The sequence below is a fragment of the Panthera uncia genome, chromosome E3 (assembly GCF_023721935.1).
Source record: "Panthera uncia isolate 11264 chromosome E3, Puncia_PCG_1.0, whole genome shotgun sequence".
NCBI classification, from domain to species: domain Eukaryota; kingdom Metazoa; phylum Chordata; class Mammalia; order Carnivora; family Felidae; genus Panthera; species Panthera uncia.
Genome location: NC_064815.1, coordinates 30,248,808 through 30,273,798, shown reverse-complemented (window position 1 = coordinate 30,273,798; position 24,991 = coordinate 30,248,808). Strand labels below are relative to the sequence as shown.

The window sequence follows — 24,991 nt, the reverse complement described above, 5'->3', positions numbered from 1 at the left end:
CTGTTAGTGCAGTAGTGATGTCTCCTGTCATGAAGCCTGTCCTGACTCCTGCATGCGGAAAACACCGCTCCTCTACCCTATAAGGACTTACCTGTCCATCTCCAGTGGCCTTCATCACCCCCTACCTGGGGATGGTTATGTCTACAGACACCTGTACGAGTCAATTGTGGCTGCACAATAAATTTAGCACCTTCACACAGGAAGCATTTATAGGCATGTGCTATTTTGACGGGGGGAGGCATCTAGGAGCCCCTTGACCTTGCGGTTCTGACTCAGGGTCTCTCACAAGATTGCAGGGGGCTGTTGGCTGTGGCTTCTGCTCATCAGAAGGCTCAACTAGACCAGAGGCTCCTCTTCTGAGAGGGGTCCCTCATACAGCAGGGAGTCGGCCGGAGGCCTCAGTTTCTCACTTCTCAGTTTCTCAGTTTCTGCACGGCTGCCTGAGAACCCTCACAATATGGGAGGGAAGCCCAGGCTGTAATGTCTTTTTTGACCTAGCCTCCCCTGCTCCTGCAATATCCTGGTAATGGCACAGGCCGGGCCCATCTGGGAGGGGAGGGGCTCCTGGGGAGGGAATCCCAGGAGGCAGGGATCATCAGGGGCCCTCCTGGAGGCTGGCTGACACAGCATCCTTTTCTTCCCTCTGGAACGTAAGTTCTAGCCCACAATTAATACCTCAACTCCAGGAGCGCCTGGGTGGCTCAGTCAGTTGCACGTCGGACTCGGGCTCAGGTCATGATCACATGGTTCGTGAGTTCAAGCCCCTCGTGTGGCCCTCTGCTGTCAGTGTGGAGCCCGTTTTGGATCCTCTGTCCCCCCTCTCTCTCTGCCCCTCCCCTGCTCGTGCTCTCTCAAAAATAAACATTAAAACAAAACCAAAAAATAATCTCAACTCCATACCTTACTCCTAGTTAATGTTAAATAAACGTGTTGGCTGAAAACAAAATGTAGGTGGAGGACATACTCAATGGCTGACACTACTTTGTTCGGTCAAAGCCCATCTGGCCTCCTTGGGCCCGTAAGGCGAGGTCACCCGGGCCTGCACGAACCAGGGGGAGGGGAGAGGATGATTCCCTGGGGGAGCAAAGCAACTTGGGGAGTGCGGCAGCCTCAGGAGGAAGGAGGGAGGGACACTGGCGGTGAGGGGCAAGCTCATCAGTGTGGAAGACAGTATGGCGGTTCCTCAAAAATTCAACACGGAGGGGCGCCTGGCTGGCTCAGTCGGTATAGCAGGTGACTCTTGATCTCAGGGCTGTGAGTTCAAGCCCCACGTTGGGTATGGAGCATACTTTAAAAAAAATTCAGGGGGGCGCCTGGTGGCTCAGTCGGTTAGGCGACCAACTCTGGCTCAGGTCATGATCTCACAGTCCATGAGTTCGAGCCCTGTGTTGGGCTCTGTGCTAACGGCAGGGAGCCTACTTTGGATCCTCTGTCTTCTCTCTCTGCTCCTCCCCAGCTTGTGCATTCTCTCTCTCTCTCTCTCTCAAAAATAAACAAACATTAAAAAAAAATTCAGGGGGTGCCTGGGTGGCTCCGTTGGTTAAGCATCCAACTTCAGCTCAGGTCATGATCCCACGGTTCATGACTTCAAGTCCCACATAGGGCTCTGTGCTGTCAGCTCAGAGCCTGGAGCCTGCTTCATATACTGTGTCTCCCTCTCTCTCTGCCCTTTCCCCGCTTGTTCTCGGTCTCTCTCTCTCTTTCTCTCAAAAATAAATAAACCTGAAAAAAAATCGGGGACACCTAGGTGGCTCAATCTGACTGAGCATCTGACTTTTGATTTCGGATCAGGTCATGATCCCAGGGTCATGGGATCAAGCCCCATGCTGGGCTCCACACTAAGCGTGGAGCCTGGTTAAGATTCTCTCACCTCCCCACGCCCACCCCCGCCTCTTTCCCCCACTTACGTTCTCACTCTAAAAAAAACACATGAATAAGAGGGAAAAAACATTCAACATAGAATTACCATATGATCCAGCAAAGAAGATGCCCAGAAGAATTGAAGGAAGGGACTCAAAGAGATACCTGTGCACCCATTTTCATAGCAGCATAAACAGCCATAGTCAAAATTTGGAAGCAACGTAAGTGTCCGTGGGCAGAAGAATGGATAAACAACATGATACACACACACACACACACACACACACTAGAATATTATTCAGCCTTTAAAAGGGAGGAAATTCGGGCGACTCCTGGGGGGCTCATTCGGTTGAGTGTCTGACTCTTGATTTCAGCTCAGGTCAAGATCCCAGGGTTGTGGGATTGAGCCCCACATCAGGCTCCAAGCTCAGCATGGAGTCTACTTAGGATGTCTCTCTCTCTCAGTCTCTCTCTCTCTCTTTCTCTCTCTCTCCCTCCCTGCACCTCTCCCTGGCTCACACCCTCTCGCTCTCTAAAATTAAAAAAAAGGGGGGGGGTAGGGTAGGAAATCCCAACACCTCCTACGACATGGATGAACCTGGAGGGCGCCATGCAGAGTGAAAGAAGCCAGACGCAGAAGGGCAAATACTGTGTAATTTCACTTGCACGAGGAGGTATCCAGAGGGGTCAAGCGCACAGAGACAGAAGACACAAGGGTGGGTGCCAGGCTGGGGAGGAGAGAAAGCACTGGGGAGGGAGCGCTGGATGGGGACCAGCTTCAGTTTGAGAAGATGTCAACGTTCTGGAGATGACGGTGGTGTGGGCTGCACAACACTGTGAATGGATCACAGGCTGAAATGTAGGCACTGAAACGACAGTTTCCCGAAGGAAAATTAAGGGGGAGAAAAATCTTGGTGACACTGGGTGTGGGAAAGATTTCTGAAAAGCAACACAAAAAGCACAAATTATAAAAGAAAAAACAATCAGCAAACTGAACTTCATCAAAACATTTTTTAAGTTTGCTCTTCAAAAAATGTACCTTGAAAAACCCCAAAAAGGTGGGGCGTCTGGCTGGCTCAGTCAGAAGAGCAAGTGAATCTTGATCTTGGGGTTGTGAGTTTGAGCCCCACACTGGGTGTAGAGATGACTTAAAAATCAAATCTTAGGGGGCGCGTGGGTGGCTCAGTCGGTTAAGTGTTCGACTTCGGCTCAGGGCACGATCTCACGGTTCTCGAGTTCAAGCCCCACATCGGGCTCTGTGCTGACAGCTCAGAGCCTGCAACCTGCTTCGGATTCTGTGCCTCCCTCTCTCCGCCCCCTCCCCCACTCACGCGCGCACGTGTTCGCTCTCTCTCTCGCTCTTTCTCTCCTCTCTCTCAAAAATAAGTAAAGACGTTAAAAAATTACAAAAAAGAAAACGAAAACAAAACCCCAAAACACTCTTACAATTCAATATAGGACAAATGATCCGATTAGAAAAAAAATGAGCAAAAGATTTGAACGGACATTTCGCCAAAGGTGACACTCTGCTCTGCCAGGTGACAAGATGTTCCACGTCAACAGTCTCTAGGGAAACGGGATTTAAAACCACAGTGAGACATACATATCCCGCCACGGCTAAAAGGAAGGACCGACCATACCAAGTGTTGACAAGGACGTAGAATACTCTTACTTTACCCCACACGCCACCCAAGGAGCCTGAGGACCGGCCACCAACTTTCCCATCAGGGGGTCAGAGGCTATACCGCACCCCCAGAGGCATTTGGAAACGTTTGGGGGCTTTGGTTTTCCCGGTAAAGGGGGAATCGCTGGGACTTAGCAGGAGGGAGCCGGGGAAGCTGACCTCCCACGGGCATAAGATGTTGCCCCACACAGTAAACCATCCTTCCCAAATGCCAAGGTGGAAAATTCACCAGAAAGCTCCATCCAACTAAAGTTCAGCTTTTTTTTTTTTAATTTTTTTTTTTAACGTTTATTTATTTTTGAGACAGAGAGAGACACAGCATGAACGGGGGAGGGGCAGAGAGAGAGAGGGAGACACAGAATCGGAAGCAGGCCCCCGGCTCTGAGCCATCAGCCCAGAGCCCGATGCGGGGCTCGAACTTGCGGACCGCGAGATTGTGACCCGGGTGAAGTCGGACGCTCAACCGACTGAGCCACCCAGGCGCCCCAAAGTTCAGCTTTTTAATTAAAGAGAAAATAATAGAGAGGTGCCTGGGTGGCTCAGTCGGTTAAGTGTCCTAGTCTGGCTCAGGTCACGATCTCGCCGTTCCGGAATTCGAGCCCCACGGCGGGCTCTGTGCTGATGGTTCACAGCCTGGAGACTGCTTCAGATTCTGTGTCTCCTTGGTGCCCTGTGCCCCTCCTCCACTCACACTCTGTCTGTCTCAAAAACAAATAAACATTTAAAAAAGAGAGAGAGTTGGGGCGCCTGGGTGGCACAGTCGGTTGGGCGTCCGACTTCAGCCAGGTCACGATCTCGCGGTCCGTGAGTTCGAGCCCCGCGTCAGGCTCTGGGCTGATGGCTCGGAGCCTGGAGCCTGTTTCCGATTCTGTGTCTCCCTCTCTCTCTGCCCCTCCCCCGTTCATGCTCTGTCTCTCTCTGTCCCAAAAATAAATAAAAAAAAAAACAAAACGTTGAAAAAAAAAAATTAAAAAAAATAAAAAAAATAAAAAAATAAATAAAAAAGAGAGAGGGGAAATAACAGAATGAGAGAATACAAGATAAAAACTCAGCATGCGTCCCTCGAACTCAGGACAGGTACTGCCTCCTGACGTTCTAGTTCCGGTTACTATGTCTGTGTTCTCTGTACTAGGTTACGACGTAAAATACAGTCTTCCTGGGGGTCCAGGAAAAAAAAAAAAAAGGTGACAGACACAAGGTGCCGACACGGACTCCTGAGCGGGGGAGACACCCACAGTGCTGTCCCCCACGACCCCCACGGCGTTGAGTGAGGCCTGAGGGGACCCGGGGATGCCTGGGTGACCGGGAGCTTGGCTGAGGGGCGCACAAGAGCACACATGGGGCCGCGGGGCCTGCGAGCCCCTCATGCGGTGGGCCAGGCAGGCGTTGGCCTGGGACTCGCTGTGGGAACCCGCCCAACCCCAGCAGGGCCTCTCGTGGGCAGCCTAGGGTGGGGGAGACCCTCCCCAGTGTGGGGGACCCCGGGGCATGATCCGTGAGGGGGGGCTCGAGGGTCGACAGCCCCCTTCAGCCAGAGCGAGGTCCCTCCCCTGCGTGGTCCGGAGTGGGGGGGGGGGGGGGGGGGGGCAAAGAACTATCTTTGCTACACTGACGCGGCTTCTGGGAAGTTTAGGACCCGAGCTGCGGGGCCCCGAGGGCCTGAGTCCCCCCCGCCCCCCCGCAGCTGGCGCTCTCTGCCACTTCTCCTCCCTGAGCCTCACCCCAGAGTAGGGGTCATGGGGTAGTCCTGTGAGCCCTCCTCCGGGCAGGTGGTGAAGGCGTGTGGCCCTGCCCGGGTGAGTCCCGGGTGCCCACGTCTGCCCAGCTGCAAAGGAGACCCCCAAGCTGGGACTTGAAGGACACACCTTCAAAGGGAAGGTGCCCTTGAGCTCAGTGGGAGCAGAGTCCCCAGTAGGCTCTCCCAGAGTCCCCCTGCCTGCCTGGAGGAGAGGGCCGTGGGCAGGCAGAGGAGCTAAGGCCCGGGAAATATCAAGGCCGACGAGCAAGATGGCTGAGCCCCAGCGACAGACCCCAGGGAGCTTGCCTGGCAGGCCCGGCGGGCCCCGTCTGTGACAGACGGTGGGCACACCTGGCCAGAGGCGTCCTCTGAGCAAGCAGAGGTCGGGGCCAGGACCCTCAGAGGCTCTGCCCTGGGCTTGCTCTGAGCCCCCTGCCGTCCATCAGACCCCAGGGACCACAAAAAGAAGGCACCTGAGAAGGGAGCCCAGACCCACCCGTGTCTCCTCCCTGACCCACCACACCCAGCCCAGCATCACCGGGGGCCGCTCCCAGGAACCTGTTCCTGGAACGGAGGACGGAGAGCGGGGCAAACTCGAGCCCCTTCACACCGGTGGCTGTCCTCACGTGCCAGGCACCACGGCCAGCTCAGGGGACATAGCAGACCCCGCCTGCTGTCGCGGAGGGACACATGGGACCGACGGAGGCTGTAGCCCCTGAGAGGCGCCCGGGGTGGGATTGGGGGGGGGGGGGATGGTGCCTGGATGGTGAGTGTGGCCGGCTGGGCACACAGGGCATGTCTGGGGCTCACAGGGGCCTGTGGCACCAAAGCTGACAGGTCAGGGAGGTGACGGGAGGTAGGACCTAGAGGCCACACAAGCATGCGAGGAGGTGGGCTTTTACTCCTGTAGGTGTGACTTCGGACAGCCATGGACATAACTGCGTGTGTGTGTGTGTGTGTGTGTGTGTGTGTGTGTGATAGGTTTTTTTGTTGGGGTGTGTGTCTGTTTCTACCTCAGAACAGCCTGTTTAGCCAAGGTGGCATTCGGTGCCCGGGCCCTGGTCCCTGTCAGCAGAAGTGTTTGGAAGGAGTCTGAAGTCCTTGCAGCGGGGCGTGGCCCATCTGACGGTGGAGGCACGGGCCCTGGCCTCCCGTTCCACACCCGCCCTGCCTCTGCCCTCTGCCCTCTGCCCTCTGCCCTCTGCCCTCTGCCCCCACTCCACACAGCCCCCAGCCCAGGGCAACTGTTCGGCTGCCTAAAGCCTGTTTCTTCTCTTTCGCTGTATTTTTTTTTTTTTCCCTTTCTTTTTTGGAAGCAGCACTGCTCTGAGATAATGGTGCTTCTGGGAAACAGAGCTGAGAGTCCTGTTTGTGCAAAGTGCCACACGCAAGTGCCGTGTTTATGCCATAAATCGCCCCCCTTCCGCGGCTGTCCTCCGCCCTCCCCTCTCCTGTCCCAGCCAGAGTCTGGCCCCTGCAGGGGAAGTGGGGAAGCCGGGCTGGGCTGGGGGTGGCTCCGTGTGCTCCCCTGGGCTGCCGAGAGCCCCAGGGACTGGACGCGTGGCCCCACGCCCCCCCAGGCTTGGTCTAGGCCTTGGTTTTCCCCAGCTTGAAGGGGGGTTGCAGACTTGGCCGGGGAGTCCTTCTGGGGAGAGCACACACGTATGGTTCAACCCCAACCTCACACGATCACTGATGACGCGCCGAGGGCTGGGCCCCGGGAGCCATAAAAGGGGTTCAGACTGCTTCAGGAGTCAAAGGCAAGCAGAGGAGAGGGGTCCAGGTCGGGGGGCTCAGGTCACCATGAGGGTGGGCGCCCGGAAAGCCTGCTGTCCAGCCCTGTGACCACACCTGGCCCTGAACCAGTCCTGCCCTTGCTGGGGGGATCAGCAGCGTTGGGACTGGCCGCCTTCTTTTCTTGGCCACCCTAGGGGGTCTGTCACTCACAGCGGACCTGGATTTCTCTGCCCAGGATGACCCACAACCGTGTAAAGACAGGCTGCTGTGCATAAGGGCAACTACGTCCCTGTGTCCGGCGTTTGCTGCTGTTGTTGGCCGTTGGTTTAACACTCAGGACTTTATATACGCATTTGAGGAACAAAAGCCTTAAGCATCAGATTTCTTTTTTCCCAGACACGAGTGTTCCAAGGAGCCTGACTTGAGCCAAACCAGAGTGAAGAGTCTCCGCCTTCTCTCCCTCTTGACCGAATGCACGTCCCCACACATGCAACAACAGCTGGTCCAACCCTGGGCACAGGGTTGGGCGCTCGGACAGGAAACACTGGCGTGGAGGGGACACACGAGCCACGGGACAGGAAGCCATAGTTCGATTCACCACTGGGGGGATGGTGCCTGTTCTCTCTGGGGCGTACTGACACCTCAAATTCTAAACACCTTTGGACCCTGGAATTTTCTTTCTAGGAATGCTTTCTGTTCTAAAGAAAAAAATATGCACACATATTCTGTTTATAAGAACACTCACTGCAGCTCTGATTATAAAAGCAAAAAACTACGGGAGCCTGGGTAGCTCAGTCGGCTGAGCATCTGACTTCGGTTCAGGTCACGATCTCACCGTTCGTGAGTTCGAGCCCCACATCGGGCTCACTGCGGTCAGCAAAGAGTCCGCTTCAGATCCTCCGTCCCTCTCTTTCTGCAACCCCCTCAAAAATATATAAAAATTTAAAATAGGGGCACCTGGGTGGCCCAGTCGGTTAAGCATCAGACTTCAGCTTAGGTCATGATCTCACCGTCCATGAGTTCGGGCCCCGAATCGGGCTCCGTGCCGACAGCTTGGAGCCTGGAGCCTGCTTCAGATTCTGTGTCTCCCTCTCTCTCTGCCCCTCCCCTGTTCACACTCTGTCTCTCTCTCTCTCTCTCTCCCCCTCTCTCTCAAAAATAAACATTAAAATAAATAAATAAGTAAATAAATAAATGCAAAAAACTAGGAGCAACCTAAATGCCCAATCATGAGGGATCAGTTGAATAACTCAGGTAAACACAGCTGTCATAAGTCATGGTGTAGAAGATTATGGGGGGCAGAAACGTGTACCACATACACAAAAAGCAAAAAAGAGAGGTGGGCAAAGTCGTCTGTGGAATACAATCCCTTCTGAGTCTTTTCTGATACATACATACACATATAAGTCCAAAGACAAAGGCCGGAGAGATGTACTCTGAAATATTAATGTTGGGATTACATTATTTTTCCTTTGTGTATACAGGCCGTTTCTCAAATGAGCTTTATTTTATTAGGGAAGAAAGACTGGTTGAAAAACTGAATTCGGGAGGATAATGGCAATTAACAGGGAAGTCTGCCCAAGGCACAGACGTAGCGCAGGAAAATGAGGGGTTCGCTCTGTTGGGAAGGGCCAGGACGGGGGGGTGGGGGCTAGAACTCCCCTGGAGGTTCACGGCAGAGGCGGCTGGGTTTGGAGAAACACCGCGGACTCTGCCGAAGCCACAGGAAGAGCTGGGTAACTACAGCAGAGGGAGAAACATATGTGACGAACAGAAGACACCTGCTGTGTCCCTGAGGCTGGCTCTTCAGGCAGAGGAGGGCCCAGCGCCCCGGGCTGGCCCCCGGAGGGCGGGAGCAGCTCACGGCGTCTGCTTCAACGGTCTCCAGGTCCCCTGAGAGCAAGACGTGGGCAGAGCACACACTTAAGGACATAAAAATAAAGGCCCTTGTCTCCCTAATAGACAGAGCGTCTATAAACCAATAAGAAAAACATACCAGAGAAAGAAACGCTCGATGGCCTTTAAAATACATAAAAAGATGCTCCACTTTGCTCATAAAAGAAACGTTCAGTGAAATCACACTTAGATACTATTTTTCACCCACCCGATCGGCAAAATTCAAAAGTTAGAGAACACCCTCTATTGGCAAGACCGTGGGAAGCTCAGATTCTTGTACATTGTTTGTGGGAATGTAAATTGGTTCAACCCACCCCCGTGGAGGCCAATTTGGGCAGTATCTGTCTAATTACAAATGCATACACTCTCTAAGCCATTCCACTCCCAGCAATTTATGTTACAGACATTGGCACACACGTCAAATGATATTCAAGATTCAAGTGATGGTATTAATTTGCAGCATTGTATGTAAGCACGGAAGACTGAATCAAACCATCTAAAAAAATTTTTTTAATACTTATTTTTGAGAGAGAGAGAGAGAAAGAGAGAGACAGAGTGTGAGTGGGGGAGGGGCAGAGAGAGAGGGAGACACAGAATCCGAAGCAGGCTCCAGGCTCCTGCCATCAGCACAGAGCCCGACTCCGGGCTCGAACTCATGCACTGTGAGATCACGGCCTGAGCCAAAGTCAAGAGTCAGATGCTTAACCGACTGAGCCACCCAGGTGCCCCTGTGGTTGAACATTTAGATGCGTCTCAGTCTTGGGGTGCCTGGGTGGCTCAGTCGGTTAAGCATCTGACTCTTGACTTTGGCTCAGATCATGATCTCACAGTTCGTGGGATTGAGCCCCACATCAGGCTCTGCACTGGGATCGTGCTTGGGATTCTCTCTCTCCTCTCTGCCCCCTCCCTCTCTCAAAATAAATAAACTGTAAGAAAAGGAATTAAAAAAAATGTTCAACCACAGGGGATGGGTTGAATAAGTTGTAATTGCCACCCGGTGGAATATTACCCAGCTGTCACAAGTGATGCAGGAGGGGACAGGAGCGACAGTGGCCACATAGGAGCCTTTGAAAACTCACGCCTTCGTAGAAGCAATGGAAAAAAACGATCAGAATCAATTTTTTCAGAACTCCGGAAATTAATCAGAGGCCTGCAGCAACCTGGGGAAATGTTTATTCCAGAAAAATGAAGGACTCTCGGTAGGGACAGCATCCCATGGGGTCTTACCCGCCCATCCCGTGTCTCACTCTGCAGCGAAGCACCTGCCAAAGGCCCCACCCCCTTACACCATCACGGTGGGGGTCAGGGCTTCAACACATGAATTTGGGGGTGGATACAAGCATTCAGACCGTGGCACTGTCTGGTTCCACTTCTAGGAGGTCCCAGGAGTAGTCAAATTACAGAGACGAAGAGTAGAGAACCTGGCTGGATGTCTCTGAAGGAGTTCCTCAAAGCCCACCAAGGCTTTGTGAACTGTTCCCCACCACCCAGACCCGGCAGGGGGAGGGGGGGGGGGTGGTGGCTCCTGTCCAGTCCGGGTGTGTCTGAACTGCCCATGCTGTCTCTGGCCAGCTCCAGGGACCCCGGATCCGACCGCACATTGGGTAGCCCACTCCCCACCAAGACCGCTCCACTGATGGCCGGTGTGTACTTGGGTTTTGCTCTGCACAAACCTACCCCGATCGTTTTATCACAGCTCGTGTAGTATCCGGCAATCTGCCCTCGGGTCCGTACACAGTGAACAACCTTCTGTTTTATCACACAGAGACGCGATCTGTCCTCGTTAAGGGCTCCGTACTACGTTTTTAACAAAATTATGTCTGTTTGCTTTGTTCTCCTGTGTGTGTTTTGTTTTGTTTACATCTCAGAATTGAGTTCATCCATGACCATTATAGAAAATCTGGAAAAGGACGGAAAAGAATTAAAAGGAAAAAATAAAGTCACCAGAAATCCTTCCCTTTGGCGGACACGGGGGCGGCGGTTCCTCTCTGCCTTGGCCGGCGGCCCTGCGCGCCCAAGGATGGGTGGGAGGGAGACAGGCGGGGGGGAGGTCCTTGCCGGCTGCTAACGCTGTGGTCAAGGCCCACAAACTTAACGGCTCCATCAGTCTGACCCAAACCTCACTGGCTAAAATCCAGATGTTGCCAGGGGCTGGCTCCTCCCCGAGGCCCTAGGGGTGAACCCGTGTCCTTGGCTTTCCAGCGCGTGGAGGCCACACGGTTCCCGGTCCCTTCCTCCAGCCACAAGGAAAGTTCTCCCTCCTCTGCTTGCTAGAACCCTTGTGATTATGCGGGGCTAGTCTGTCCGTGTAACCAGTCCGCTGATTTGGGTGAACTTACCTGCCCTTCGCCACGTGACCTAACATGGTCGCGGGACCTGGGGGTGCGGGCATGGACATCTTTGGGGGGGATGTTAGGCCACCTCCACAGACGGCCTGGCGGGACGCACAGCCAGGCCCCAGGTCCAGGCCTGTGTAGGCGGTCAGTGGGAGAGAGGGACCTGGGGCTCTGGCCGCTCCCCTGGACGCAAAAGCAAACTTGGGGGGTGTGGGGAGTCACCATTCGGTAGGATTTACATCATCTGACACCTATCAATTTTTCTTTGTCTGCGTTTGCTCCCTTATATGCCTTGATCATCGACGTCCTGAGTCACTAGTACATTTGGAATCGGGACACTTGGCAACTGGGAGGTGACCTCCGAGTTCTGAAGCCACGGACTGCCACACGGGCCGGATCGTTCTGTGGAAAGATGCTCAGCCCACGCCCGAAATACAGCTCTGCTTCTACAACCCCCTAAGGCTCCTCCCAGCCTTAAAAAATTCATATGTAGACCCAGAAATTTCACTAACGAGAGTCTCTCCTAAGGAAAGAATTCTAAATATAGAAGAACGCTCGAGCACAAGGGTATCAGAGCAGCATTCCCTGGAAAAGTGGCTAATTAGAGACAACCTAATTGTCCAACGACGGGGGACCAGCAGCGTCCACGTGATGGCAAACCGTACTGTTAGACGGATGGGTCTGGAAGGACAGAAGATGCTTTTATCGTTGCAGGTGTACAGCAAAACCCTACATTGGACGATCACAGTCTGAGAACGTTTTTTAAAAGCACAGGACGAGGACTCCAAGGACATGAACTAAAATATCAACAGAGGTTCTCTCCGGCTCCTAAGAATATGGGTCATTTCTTTTCCCCTTCTGCTTCTCTGAATTTTCCAAATTTTCTGGGCTCGATAGACGCAAGAGGAGAGTGGAACTGAACTGGTCGTGCTGAGTAACTGGGGTGTGAAACGAATCCGGCCCTCGAGCAGGTGTGTGAGTGTGCGTCCCCGTTACAGTAGTGCGAGGGTGTGAACAGGAGTGTGTAAGAGTGTGGGTGCCGGCGTGCACACCATGAAATTCGGTGTGGAGGTGGGAGCGACCGTGGGCGAGCGAGCCGGCGCGAGGTGTGTCGGCGCGGGGGGGTGTGAGTGGAGGTGTGCACTGGCACGGGTGCCGGTGTGAACCCTCGGGTGTGTGACGGCTGGGGGGTTGTGAAGGCAGGTACGCGAGGCAACGTGTGTGGGAACACGCGTGCGCGCGTGTCAGCGGCTGGGTGTGAGCTACGACGTAGGAGGGTATTTGCGTGTGAGTGGCCACGTGTGGGTGTGAGGGTGGATCCGTGCTCGCGCTTGTAAGGGGGCGTGAAAGGGTGAGAGAGGGTGGGGCCGGGGTGTGTGCGGCGTGAGTGTGAGCGAGGGCAGCAATCCGCGGGTCCAGGGGTTCCGAGCCTGCACCCCTCTTGCGGGCCTTCCACCTCCTTCCTCACCGGGGTGGGTGGTCGTCAGGGCTTCGCCCAGGCCCCGCTCCTGGCTTTGGCCGACTTCCCCAGGCGGCGCTGCGTGTGGCCCCTGCAGCCGGGGGGGGGGGACAAGGGGCAAAACTCACAATGCGGCAACTTCCCGCGGCTCGGGCCCCAGAGCGGGCGGGCGAGGTCCGAGGGAAAGCACCCTTTCCCTTCCGGCGTGGGGCTCCGGGCAGGCCACGCGAACTCCCAGAAGACCCTCGGCTCTGGAAGGTCAGGGCTCCGCAACGCCTTCTCCCCCCGCCGGGAGAGGCAAACGGGGCAACCAACAAATCCTGTGCAAATCTCTGGGCCGCAATCAAAGCTTACCATTCTTTTTTTTTTTTTAAGGCTTTTATTAATTTATTTGAGAAATGGAGTAGGGGAGGGGAAGAGAGAGAGAGAGAGAGAGAGAGAGAGAGAGAGAGAGAGAACATCCCAAGCAGGCTCTGCGCCATCAGCACGGAGCCCAACACGGGACTCGATCCCACGAACTGTGAGATCGTGACCTGAGCAGAGATCAAGAGTCAGACGCTTCAACGACTGAGCCCCCCCGGCCGCCCCCAAAGCTTGTCATTCTCGCCACCCCTCCCTCCCCCAGCCTCGACTCCTGACGCTTCCAGCGCAAACCCCGTTCACTCAGGGCGTCCGGCTCTTTCATCACCGCCACAAGAACAGCTTCACTTGAGGTCGTTTGGATGGGTTTTTCTGAGGCTCAGCCTGCGGACAGAGGCCAGGCCGCTTCTCACCCCGTCAAGCCCGGGCGCGCCCTGGCCTTTCCGGGCCGTGCAGACCTCTTCACGTCTCGCTGCCCCCAGCGGCACAGTGCTCCCCACAAACCAGGGGTATCTGCTGAGGAGGCCCCCGGGAAGCAGGCGTCGTCCTCCCAGGCTCGGCGGGTCCCTCCTCCTCCACGGCAACCCGCGAGGCCGGGTGAGGTTGGCCGGGGAAGCCAACGGCCCGGGGGGGGACAACGGCCCCGCATGCAGGCACCCTCCCCTGACCACGAGGCACTTGCTAAAAACGCCACACTGGGCTCCCGTTCCACACGCTCGGCGAGTGACACCTCCCTCAGCGTGACTCCCACCGGGGGCTGCGACAGCGCGTCCCCTTCCCTTGGATCTGGCGGACCCGTGACCGTCGCAGTGAACGGAGTGTATGGAGGTGACGCTACGGGACGTCCAAGGCTAGGGCACAGCGTCTGGGTTTCCTGAGGACCCGGCCACTGTGCTGGGAGGAAACCCAAGCAGCCCACGTGGAGAGACCACATGGAGAGGCCACACGCAGGCAATCCTGCCACAGGCCCGGCTGAGCTCCCGGTCGACGGCCTGCATCAACCACCGTCACCTAAGAGGCCTCTGGAAGATTCCAGCCGCCGGAAGAGGCTCCGGGCACCAGGGAACTGGGGCAAGGCACCACGCCACGCCCTGCCCAAACACCTGCCCCACGGAAGCCACGAGCATCCCCCAACTGCTCGTCTACACCCTGAGGCTGGCATGGCTTGTCCTACACCAGCAGCGGCATACCGCGTGGTTTCCCGCCCTGGCTCCGCCCCCCACCACTCACCTGTCACCCTAACCACCGGGTCACACGCGTGTCTGAAGCACGGGACGCCGGATTTCTCACTCCTACGCCCACCCGCCCTGGCCTCTCCGCCTCGGCTGGCACCTTCCACCCCGTCCACGCTGCAGCCACAGCCCCTTCCCACAGCCCTGGTCTGCTGCCGGATATTTCGGCCTGAAACATGCTGCAAATAAGCCCGTCCCAGAAGCACGAATCCAGTCACTCCTCTGCGGTCCCCAGCGTCCTCAGACTCCCAGAGCCGGGGGCTGGGGGACAGAGTCTCAGTGTGGGAAGATGGAAAGTTCTGGAGCGGGATGGTGGTGACGGATGCACAGAAGTGTGAATGTGCTCAGTGCCCCTGAACTGGACACTTAGAAATGGTTAAGGTAGTGATTTTGTTATATATATACTTTACCACAATTAAAAATACATATACAGGGGCACTTGGGTGGCTCAGTCGGTTAAGCCTCTGACTTCGGCTCAGGTCACGATCTTACCGTTTGTTAAGTCTGAGCCCCGCATCAGGCTCTGTGCTGACGGCTCGGAGCCGGGAGCCTGCTTCGGATTCTGTGTCTCCCTCTCTCTCTCTGCCCCTCCCCAACTCGTGCTCTGTCTCCCTACTCTCTCTGCCTCTCCCTCGATCACGCTCTCTCTCTCTCAAAAATAAACACTAAAAAAACTTTTTAAAAAAGATAAGGAAACACATTTTTAAAAGTTAAAACATACACATACACACACACACACGTATATAATATAAACAAAATGGACACGGTCCCCACGGCCCCTGGATAACACCTATGGCAGACAGTCACCAGGCACTGCCAGAGCTCAAGCTGCCACTGGGGAGCAGAGAGCGGCTTCAGGCCACGCCGTGTCCCTGCGTCCTGCCTGCCCGGCCACCTCCCTCCCCAGCACACGTGAACTGACCCAGCAGCTTCCTCCGGGGAGCCCCGCGCAGCCTCCGGATACTCCGCCGGGTCTCACGTGTCCGTCCCCGTCACCCCAACGTCAGAACAGCCGTGGGTGACTGGTGCCCCCCACCCCCCGGGGGTGGGGAGGGTCGCAGGGGAAAGGTCAGGGAGGGTCCCTCCCGGAAGGACTGCATGGCCACCCGTCTTTCGAAATCAAGTCCACTTTATTTGAAACTTTTCACATGCCACAAGTTTACATGAAAATACCCATTCAAAATGTCATCTGGACACAAAATTCAGGAGTGGGCATCACCAGACGGATAGATAAGGGGGTCTGTGTGGAAAGGCAGGTGACACATATTTGGTCACTTAGCACCTGGTCACCACATACCGTGAGACCCCCTGCCAGCTCCCCCCACACCCCCTTGGAAACGTGCCAAGCTCAACGGCTCCGGGTCGGCTGCGCGGGGACAGGCGGTGGTCGGCCGGCAGAGGGGCGGCTGGTGCCAGCGCCGGAGACCCCACCTGCGCCACGGTGTCACATGGCCTCTCACCTCCTCGTACCGTGGCCCCCCACCCACCCGCTCCAGTGAGGAGCAGACACGCCTCCAGTTCACACCGTTAGGACTCCACGGGAAACTATTCCCTCGTCGGGTCCGGCAGCTTCTGGCGCGGACTGAGCCTCCCAGGTGGTGAGTTTGGCTCCCTGACCTCACAGCGACGAGCAGCCCCGGGTCCCCCACGTTCCCCATCTGGCTGGCCCGGAGAGGACCCTGTGACGTCAACGCAACGCCCCACGCTCCCGTGGTTTCTGGAAGAGTTCCAGAAAGCAGACATTCAGGTGACACCGCCCGGCCTGTATCCGAGACCTTAGACATTTACGTGCCCCGTGAGAATTCTGCGCCCCCGACGCGGAGAAGACAGGCGAGCACCGCACGGGCACCGAGCCCCTGCCACGTGATCCCGTCCCCTCCTGCCCAAGCAGGGAAGGAGGTTCAGGGCCAAGGCCACGAGAACTTCGGGCGCCCGTCCTCCTTCCACATCTCCATTGCCTCAGGTTTTCTGGCCGGAACCGCCGAAATCTCCCACGGTTGGCCTCACCGATTTCTCAGATCATAGTATTTCTTCTTACAAAGTCTTAGCAATTCTCAAACCTCCAAGGAGGAAATAACAAGGGCAAGAGGAAGCAGGAGGCTGCCCGCTGCCCCAGGGCCACTCAGAGGTCGTGAGGGTGGGTCCACAGGGCAGGGTCCCTGTCCTGCAAGGTGGGGAGAGGTCACGGGGTCACTGCACAGACTCCGGTTCTTGGCACAGACTCCGGGAGGGCCGCTGGCATGATCAGGATGGCACGTGCTGGTTTCAGACCCTCGTGGGCCCATAGACATCTGGGTCCTCCGGCTCCTGCGGCCCTGCTCCCCTGGGCCCGCTCTCCTGGCCAGAACCCGCCACGTTCGTCCTCCCGTCCGATGGCCCACAGCCGGGGGTCCCCGTGCAGAGGTGGTTGAGGGGGCATTGCCCCCAACACCCAGCCTTGCAGAGCCACCCGAGGTGCACGGGGCATCGTCCAGGTCCCATCCTGGGCCACAGTCGCCGGCCCGAGCAGAGCACACCCTCCAGCCTGGTGGACACGTGGGCCCAGACCCGTGAATCGTCGGGTCCTCAGAAGGGTAGCTGCCAGGCAGGGATAAGGTCTGCCCCCCAGTCATTTGACAGAGTGAAGAGTCCCCAGTCCAGCCTCCTTGGGCTCGGAAATGAAAATACTCGCATGTGACAATGAAAAGCCAATGGCAGGGAAGGGAGCCTGCGGGCCTCTGCTCTCCTGGCGCTCCGGATGCCTCCCCCCGCCCCCCACCCCCGGAGCACCTTCAGACGCTCCGGCCAGGGGCTTTGGTGGCAGCAAAGTCAGGGCCTGGCGAGCAGCACAGCCGGCCCCGGGAGAGGAGCGAGAGGAGTGAGCCGCCGGGTCCAGGGGCGAGCTGGGCCCAGGAGGGAGAAGCGGCCGTGGGAGGGCAAGGGGGCTTCTGTTTCAACAGGGATAAATGCCCCGGTCTCTCCTCCCTCACTGTCATTCCCACCTTGTCCCCGGGCCGCTTTCTCTCTCTCTCTCACACCCACACACACTCACGCGCACACGTGCACACACGCACACTCGGTCACATGCAGAGGCGAGCACACGGAAGACGACACTCACGTGTGTGCGCACAGACGGACACGTGTGCACATGCACACGCAGCCACCGGTGCTGACCAGGCCCCTCTCAGCAGGCAGCATATGGTCCGCACTTAACAGCCCAGTTCTGCCAAGTGGGGACCATTAGGGTGGGTTCTTTTCCCAGCATAAAATGCTGCAGAATATAAATTGCAATTAACGCTGCTGCCAAAATGGCACTTAGCGCGAACAAGCACATTATTAACATCTGGCGGATCCTGTCTCGGGTGTCGAAGTGGCGGAAATTCTCGCCCTAAGTAGAAGAACGGCTACGGGGGACACGAACAATACGAGGTCTACCGCTTGGGGGCCGTTTTCCACGGCAGCTCTTGCCCCGGCCTCCGCTGAACGGCCCCTCCCAGCCTGTCAGTGGGCGTAGGCGATGCCGCCGGTGGAAACTGCTTGCTCAGGAGAACGGCCGTCCAGGCCAGCGCGTGAACACACGATCGCAGCCTCTGGACAAAGCGCGTTCTCCAGCCTGAGCCCAGGTTGCTCTGAAGGAGACCAGGGCACCCAGGGCCACCCAGGGCCCTGGGCCACCTCCCTCCCGGGTCACACCTCCCTAGCGGTCAGGCCTCGACCAGACACACTCCTGCACTGAGCACGAGAAGTCACTGCCTGCACTGACCACGCTTGCCTGCGGGTCTCTGGGCACCGCCTGAAAGATATGTCCCCAAACTGGGGAGGGGAGGTGCTCCCACCAACTCTCAGACCCTCATCTACGGCCACGTGGCCCCCTAGGGACCTCAGCCCTGTCTCTCCGGGGCCCAGGGCAGTCTGTGCCTCAGCCTGCAAGGCCAGGCATGGCTCTCAGACTGCATCGGGACCTCCAAGGTGAAGGCTGCAGGGCATTCATCTGCGGACAGCCTGCAGACCAGTCCCTCTGGCCAGGCTGCAGAGAACTGCCAGCTGCAGCCTGGGGCAAGGAAAGGGCGTGCAAACCACCCCCCTCCAGCCATGCAGACCCCATCCACTCAGACAGGGGAGGGGAGAGCAACCGAAGTTGCTGGGATGGGCAGAGGCTGTGGACAGACCGTTTCTCCCAGGGCCCTGACCCCAGGCCTGCTTGATTCCTGCAGCTGCTGTCTGCCCCCCCCACAGCCCCTCAGCCCGGCGGGGTCGGGGGCTGCTGAACCGTTTGCCCCTCACGAATCCAGGGAAGGAAAAGGCGAATGAAAAGCCCCGGAACCTGGTCTTCTAGTAGATTGACTGTAGGACACGCTACACAGAACGGGAGAGTGGGGGAGACCGTCACCACAGAAACCAAGCGGGAAGATGGCCGGGCTGGGGGCCGGAAAGCAGATGCCAGCCAGGATGGGTCCCGGCAGCATGAGCAGGGCCCGGCGGGTTCTGTGGCCCTGGCCCAGAGCACAAGGCCGCCTCCACACACTGGCCTGCCCCTGGCTGGCTGGAAGGTGCCCGGCATCCCCCCCAAGTCTCCAGGAGCATCGCCAAGGGCAGTGGGGCCGGACTCTCTGGGTAGAAGGAAACCAGCCGTAGCCCGTCAGAAGCTCCCGGATGAGGGGCTGACGGCTCCGGGGGAGTCTTGCAGTCGAGAAGGCAGAGGCAGTGGGCTCCACACAGGGAGCGAGGCCCTGGACGCTGGGCAGTCGCTCCCCACTTTTGGAATAGCTGCACTGAATTTTTTAAAGTGCTAAATAAAGCTATATGAAATGGGGTAATTTGATCCCTCCTCTGGCCTTAAATGTCCTTCCTAACTTTTAATATTTCAGGTTGCTTTAATGAAGTCAGGTGTATCTGTACTTTCCCAGAAACACGGGGCTTCAAGGGGGCTGCAGGTTTTAAAGCCGAACGTCATGACGGCCGTACGGCGGGCCAGACCCCAGGCCGTACCCCACAATCCCAGCCCCGGGGGGCCCTGCCCAGCCAGCGGCCCTGAACTTGGCTGACGCTGTCTGCCTGGAAACATACTGGGGACATTACTGGGTTAAAACGTGTCTTACTGGGAAAAAGCAGCCCAAACGTGCAGCCACAAAACCTGTGAGCTCCCAGCTGGCCTGAGGGAAGGAGAGCGCGGTTACGGGCAGCGTCGTCGTGTCACGGGGTAAGCCGAGTCACCCTCACAGGCCCCCGCGCCGTCACCGCAGCACTGGGCCCCCGCCGCCCCTCCACAGAGCCTGACGGCAGGTGGCCAGGAACACACGCACAGACGGACACTCTGGAGGGCTGAAGTAGCAGTGGGGGCAGCCCTGGGGGCCTCATCAGGGCCCCCAGGAGCCGGCGCCCCGTGACGGACGCGGGTCTCAGGTCAACACCCACGTGGGGCCCTGCAGGTCGCCCCGACAGCCGGTTCTTCCTTCTCATCCTCCTCACGGATCAGAACCCACGGTTCAGTGAGGGCCAAGAGAAAGCGAGAGGAAGCCCCGGGGGGGGCCTGGGGGTGGTGGGTGCACAGGACGGCTGGGCGGAGGGGGCTTTCTTCGTCTTGTGACCCAACAGGCCCTGGCGTCCGGCAGGGGCAGGCGGTGGGCAGGAGCGGCGAGGCCACGTGCCCACTCGGGGCAGTCCCGATTCCTGGCCCAGGAGACGGACAGAGGCGACAGCGGCAGGCGAGAGGCTTGGCTGACGGAAGCCGCTCCGGCCGGTGCGAGCTGAACCTGTCACCACCACAAGTTCGGTGGCTCCTCGGCCACTCTGCTTTTAAATAAGGTGATCTCATCCAGGTGCACCATGGGGACGTCCCGGATGACATTGGTCAGGCCCTCGTGGAGCAGAGGGAAGATGACGACATTCAGCGCGGGCCGCTCAGCCTGGAAACTGAACCAGAGGCAAGCCGTTAGCGGGGCCCTGTGGAGGTGGGCGCCGCGGGGGCAAGGCGCAGGGCCGCAGGGGGAAGGCGCAGGGCTGAGCCACCCCACCCACCAGCAGAAATGGGCCTCCGGGAGCAGCGGGGCGGGGGGCAGCCAGAGGGAAAGCCACCGACTTAGGGTGGTGGCATTTCTGTGGGGTTCACAGGAGACACCAGACACCCATTCTCCTGCCAGGGGAGGGACCAGGAGAGCGGCCTGTCGGAACAGGCCATCGCATTCCTACACAGTGGGGGCTCCTGGGAGCTGCAGAAGCCACGCCTGGCCAGGACAACACCCGCAGGGGGTGGAGAAAGAAATGGCAGCCAAACCTGCCTGCCCACAGGCCACCCTGTGGGCACAGAACCCCCCAAGTCAGATGAGGCGGCCCTCTGCCAGGCCCTGCTGCTGGGAGCCACAAGCCCTCACCTGAAGTCATGACTAAGGGGGGTCAGATTTCCTCCCCCCCTTCCCCACCCCACAGAGGGGGCAGTCTGCCCTGCCCACAGCACACAGGAAGCGTCCAACTGCCACGGAAAGTCTCGGGTCACCCTCCCCGGGACCCCGCGTGGACAGCCAGCGGGGTGACCAGCCCCCATCACCCTGGCCGTGGGGCCCCTCCCTCCCTGCTTAGAGCAAAGTCCCTGTTTGTACCCGCCCACTCCGCACAGTGGCCAAGAGACAAAACACAAGTGTGGCTGCAGGAGCCCCAGAAAGGCAACATGCTGGTCCCTACGGAGTGAGACAAAAGACCTCCAGACCCCAGAGCGACTCTGGTTCTGGAAGAAAGGCCCGTCCCACGGGTCTCAAGGGGCAAGAGATGCAAAGGTGCCCACAGGACAGGGAACCTGGGCATCTGGCAAAACAAAGGCAACTCCCCTACAGCCCCGGGACTGCTGAAAGGGACCAGGAAACCGCGGCCCCAGCCCTCCCTGTGGTCCCCAGTGGACACAGTGATGGATTTACGACACATGGAAAGTAAATGCCAGAAAGGTACTCATAAAGCTGGATGCTTTGGCAATAAAGATGCCAAGAAAATGCCTCCCAGTTCCGCATTCAGTGGCCTACTCGCGGGCAACGGTGTCTGTGACCGTGAACCTCAAGGCAAGTCCTTGCCTGCAAACCCGCCGTGCAACTGACTTGAAACAAAATATCCTCGGATGTGGGATGTGCCTGCAAAGACTCCCCTGCCCGCCAGCCTGCCTTCCCGAGGCAGCGTCACCCCAGGCTCTTCACAAGCTGCTGTCAGGATGCTAACGGGGGATTAATTTCTCACCCAGAGCCAGGACAGGAATGCAGCTGCCTGCCCGGCTTTGCTCCTCGTGCGCAGCCCCGGGGGCGGCTCCGGGTGGCCGCCCAGGTGGCCGGGCCCAGCAGCACTTGGGGCCACACACAGAAGGTCCCCGGGGCCACAGGCAGACGTGCTACCACCACAACTGAACCCCACGTCCTTCCCTCTCTCAGTTCACACGTGGACTTGGACAGAGCTCCGGGAGCACACCCACAGTCGCGGTCTCTGCAAAGCCCCTCCCTGGGCCTCAAGGGGCCCGTGCTCTCTCAGCCACAGCCTCAGGGCCCCTTCGGGGCATCGCCCCCGCTGGTCAGCCCGGCCTGTGACACCGCTGGACATCACACAGCAGGCGGGCCTCGCCCAGAGCGAAGACGTGGTGACAAGTGGGAAGACGGCAATCACTCGCGTCCAAGTGCAGGGCTGGGGCTGCCTTTGCGGGGGGAGGGGGCCCCCACGGGTGAAGGCGGGTCCTTGATAGGGCAGGGGTGGCGGGGGCGGGGGGGGCTTGTGTGATCCGTTCTGCTCCCTGTACCCTGCCACATAACTTACGTACGTGCTACAATGTTCTTTTGCATGATGCAAATACAGTTTGAAATTCAAGTAAACAGATCCAGTGAATTAAAACTTCTGGCTACCCGCGTTCAGAAGCCCCACTACGGAGGACAGGTCACCCCTCAGAACCTCTCCCCTGCTCAGGGCCAGTTGCGTTGCTAACCATAAAGGCCCAAGGCCGAGCTTCTGGCCCTGAGTCACGGAGGAGGAGAGCCAGCCCCCGGAGGTCAATGGGCTTGCCCCCAGGTGTCACCCTGAGGTACCCTGAGGAGGTCTCCGGTCGCGGTCCTCAGGCCCGGCTACGCCCCGTGCTGTCCTGGGCGGCAACACCAGCCCGGGACAGGCATCGGGCAGAGCACAAGGCAGGTGCTCTGGCCTTCCAGGAGCGGCACCAGAGGAAACCTCACCGAGGAACAGAGGGACCCACACGCAGAGGCCTGCTCACCTGTCCTAACGCCAGCACCTGTGAGCTCGGCCGCCGGGCTCCCACCAGGAACAGTGACAAGTGACAGCAGAGGCGGGGAGGGGACCCCACAAGAAGCAGGAGAACCAGGGGTCACCGTGGATGGGGCAGAAAGCCTGCCCTTCCTGGAGGGCCAGAGGACGATGCTTAAGAAAAGGTAAACTATATTTACTCTCCACCATTTAGAATGGCTGGAAGGAAAGAAAAATTCTACCAGAGGCTGTTGCACACACACCAGGAGTATTTAAACGGCGCCTTCAGCCACCCAAAAGTCTCAGGACCCAAAATGCCTTCTCTGCACGCTCTCGAAGCAGAAGAAATGTTTCACTTCTAAACCACTGCTCTGTTTAAAAAGAAAATACGACAGAAACCGTACAGGAGAGCGCAGAGGCCCGGGCACCGCCTCAGCCGGGCCAGCCGCCCGCCTCGCCACCTCACGTGCGTCTTGCTGTCGTACTGAACGCGCTCGTTCTAGACGCGGCTTAGGGGACACAGCAAAACGTACATGACATGGGTCAGGTTTGCTGTGCTTGTTCCAGTCCTTGACATCTTTATGTTAAACAAGGGCACGGCACGGCCACAGCAGCGGGACCGTGTGCACTCCGGCCTGACGGAGACGGGGCGCCCAGCACGCCGGCGGGCATCGCCCAGGTGCACACACGCAGGGGCCTTTCCTCTTACTACCGTGTTGATAAACGTCAGCTAACGTGGTACAATTATTTCTGCGTTTTGAATTGTTTCCTCAGAATAAATCCCAGAAACAGGGCTACTGGGTCAAAATGCATGAAGACTTTTACACCTCGAAGGACAAGGCTGTAACGACCTCAGACAGCAGTGAGGGCCACGGTGAGGAGCCCGCGGGCTGACCCACCCACCCTCAGGGGGTCAGGAGAACACTGTTCCGGCACGATCAAGGTGGAGAACAGCTGGGGGCTCCCCGATCAGCTAGGGCACCTTCGTCCTGTGAGCCCACTATGCATCGGCCCGCGGCCCTTTCGGAGAAGCAGACAGAACGGGCCCGGACTCCGTGCTCATCACCAGCACGAGTGGACAACGCGGGGGCTCTGCACAGTGACCACGCTGGAACCGGCTCTGGGCCCGACTCTAGAGTGAGGGAGGGACGCTGGGACCTCACGGCCTGCATGTGCCACGGAGGCGGGAAGGGCTCCTGGAGGGGCAGGCCGGATGCAGCCTGGAGGCGGAACTGGTTCTATCAGCTTCGAAACAGCCACCGCCGGGTGTGCTTCTTCGCAGAGAAACTAGAAGCAACATTGAGACTCACGGCCTCTTCCCCCCAAGACAAAGGTCTTCTAGAAAAGCCGAAGCGGGAAGATAAGTCAGAGGAGCCACCCAGACAGTGATAACAGTCCTCAAGAAGCACGAAGACAGACGGCAAAAGTTAGTGAAACCTGCAACAGGGAGGAGAGAAGGGACTTCTGTCAGAGTCCACAGAACTGAGACGCTGCTCTAGGGAGCAGTACGGGCGCGCTGCCGAGCTCCTGGACGATCCCACAGATGCCCAGCGCCAACCTCGGAGTGGCCCGGGTTCTGCCCGCGGGTCCTCCCCTCATGGCCAGGGAGTACCCCAGGAGAGACCAGACCTTTCCGGTCTCCCGCCCACCAGCCGGTGCAGCCACAGCCCGCTACGGGGTACTGGGCCTCGTCCCGCCACTCGGGTGGCCTGGACAGCGTGGACCACGGGAGATTTTAATCACTGAACCGTCTTCTACACTGATCAGCAGCGTGGGGCTCCAGTCTGGCCCCTGACGTGGCTCTCCACCCCCCGCCGGCCGGCGGCTACAGCGGGTCCCACGGCACCTGGCCCAAGGCCTGCCCGCCCCCAGATCTAGCCCCTTGGGCCTCCCCCACCAACGGAGCCAGAACTCACCAGCCTCCTAGCTGTGAGGCAAGGCCAAGGGCTCCCCCCCGGCTGAGCCCGAGAAGCAAAGCCCTGCTGGCCTGGTCCTTTTCCGGGTCACATGCGGATCGGCATTCCAGGTGGGAATGACGAAATCCTCCCAGAAACCTGCCCGGAAACCGTAGTGAGGCAACGCCATTCACGGTGGAGCTCAACCGCCCCTTTACCAGCAATTAAGGCTGCAGAACAGCGCTAATTCTGAATTTTAAAATCCACTTTCAATTCTAACGCTCCCAAGGTTCCCCAGACTTGAACAATTGATCGCTCCATCTGTAAACTTTACTCGTTTCTAAACACGTTTCCAGAACACAAACGCAGACGGAGCCCCGCGGCACAGGGGCGCGGGCGGCCCGGCCCCCAGGGCCCCGGCAACGGCCAGGAAGGAGCTCACGGGCTCAGGGCAGGGTCGGGGAACGTCCCTCCGGCTCGGGTGGCTAGGAACTTGCAGCGAACCGCCTGCCGACCTCACAGGCCCACATTCCTCGCCAGCACAAGACTCTCCAGGACACCTGGGGGAAGGAATTTCCACACAGGCCTCGCAGGC

At 58.1% G+C, this 24,991-nt stretch overlaps 1 protein-coding gene across 3 annotated transcripts in view; it reads right to left on the bottom strand.

Moving 5' to 3' along the window:
- Positions 1–862: 862 nt before the first annotated feature.
- FBXL18 (F-box and leucine rich repeat protein 18) overlaps positions 863–24,991 on the bottom strand; it is a 59,115-nt gene continuing 34,986 nt past the window's right edge. The window contains exon 5 of one of the 3 annotated variants that reach the window (XM_049638970.1): positions 863–2,726. In XM_049638970.1, coding sequence (XP_049494927.1) covers positions 2,639–2,726 — 88 coding nt within the window. In that variant the 3' untranslated portion in view covers positions 863–2,638. Of the gene's footprint in view, positions 2,727–8,164; positions 10,816–15,413; positions 20,195–24,991 lie in introns of those variants that run through there. The other 2 variants (XM_049638971.1, XM_049638969.1) reach the window with 2 other exon arrangements.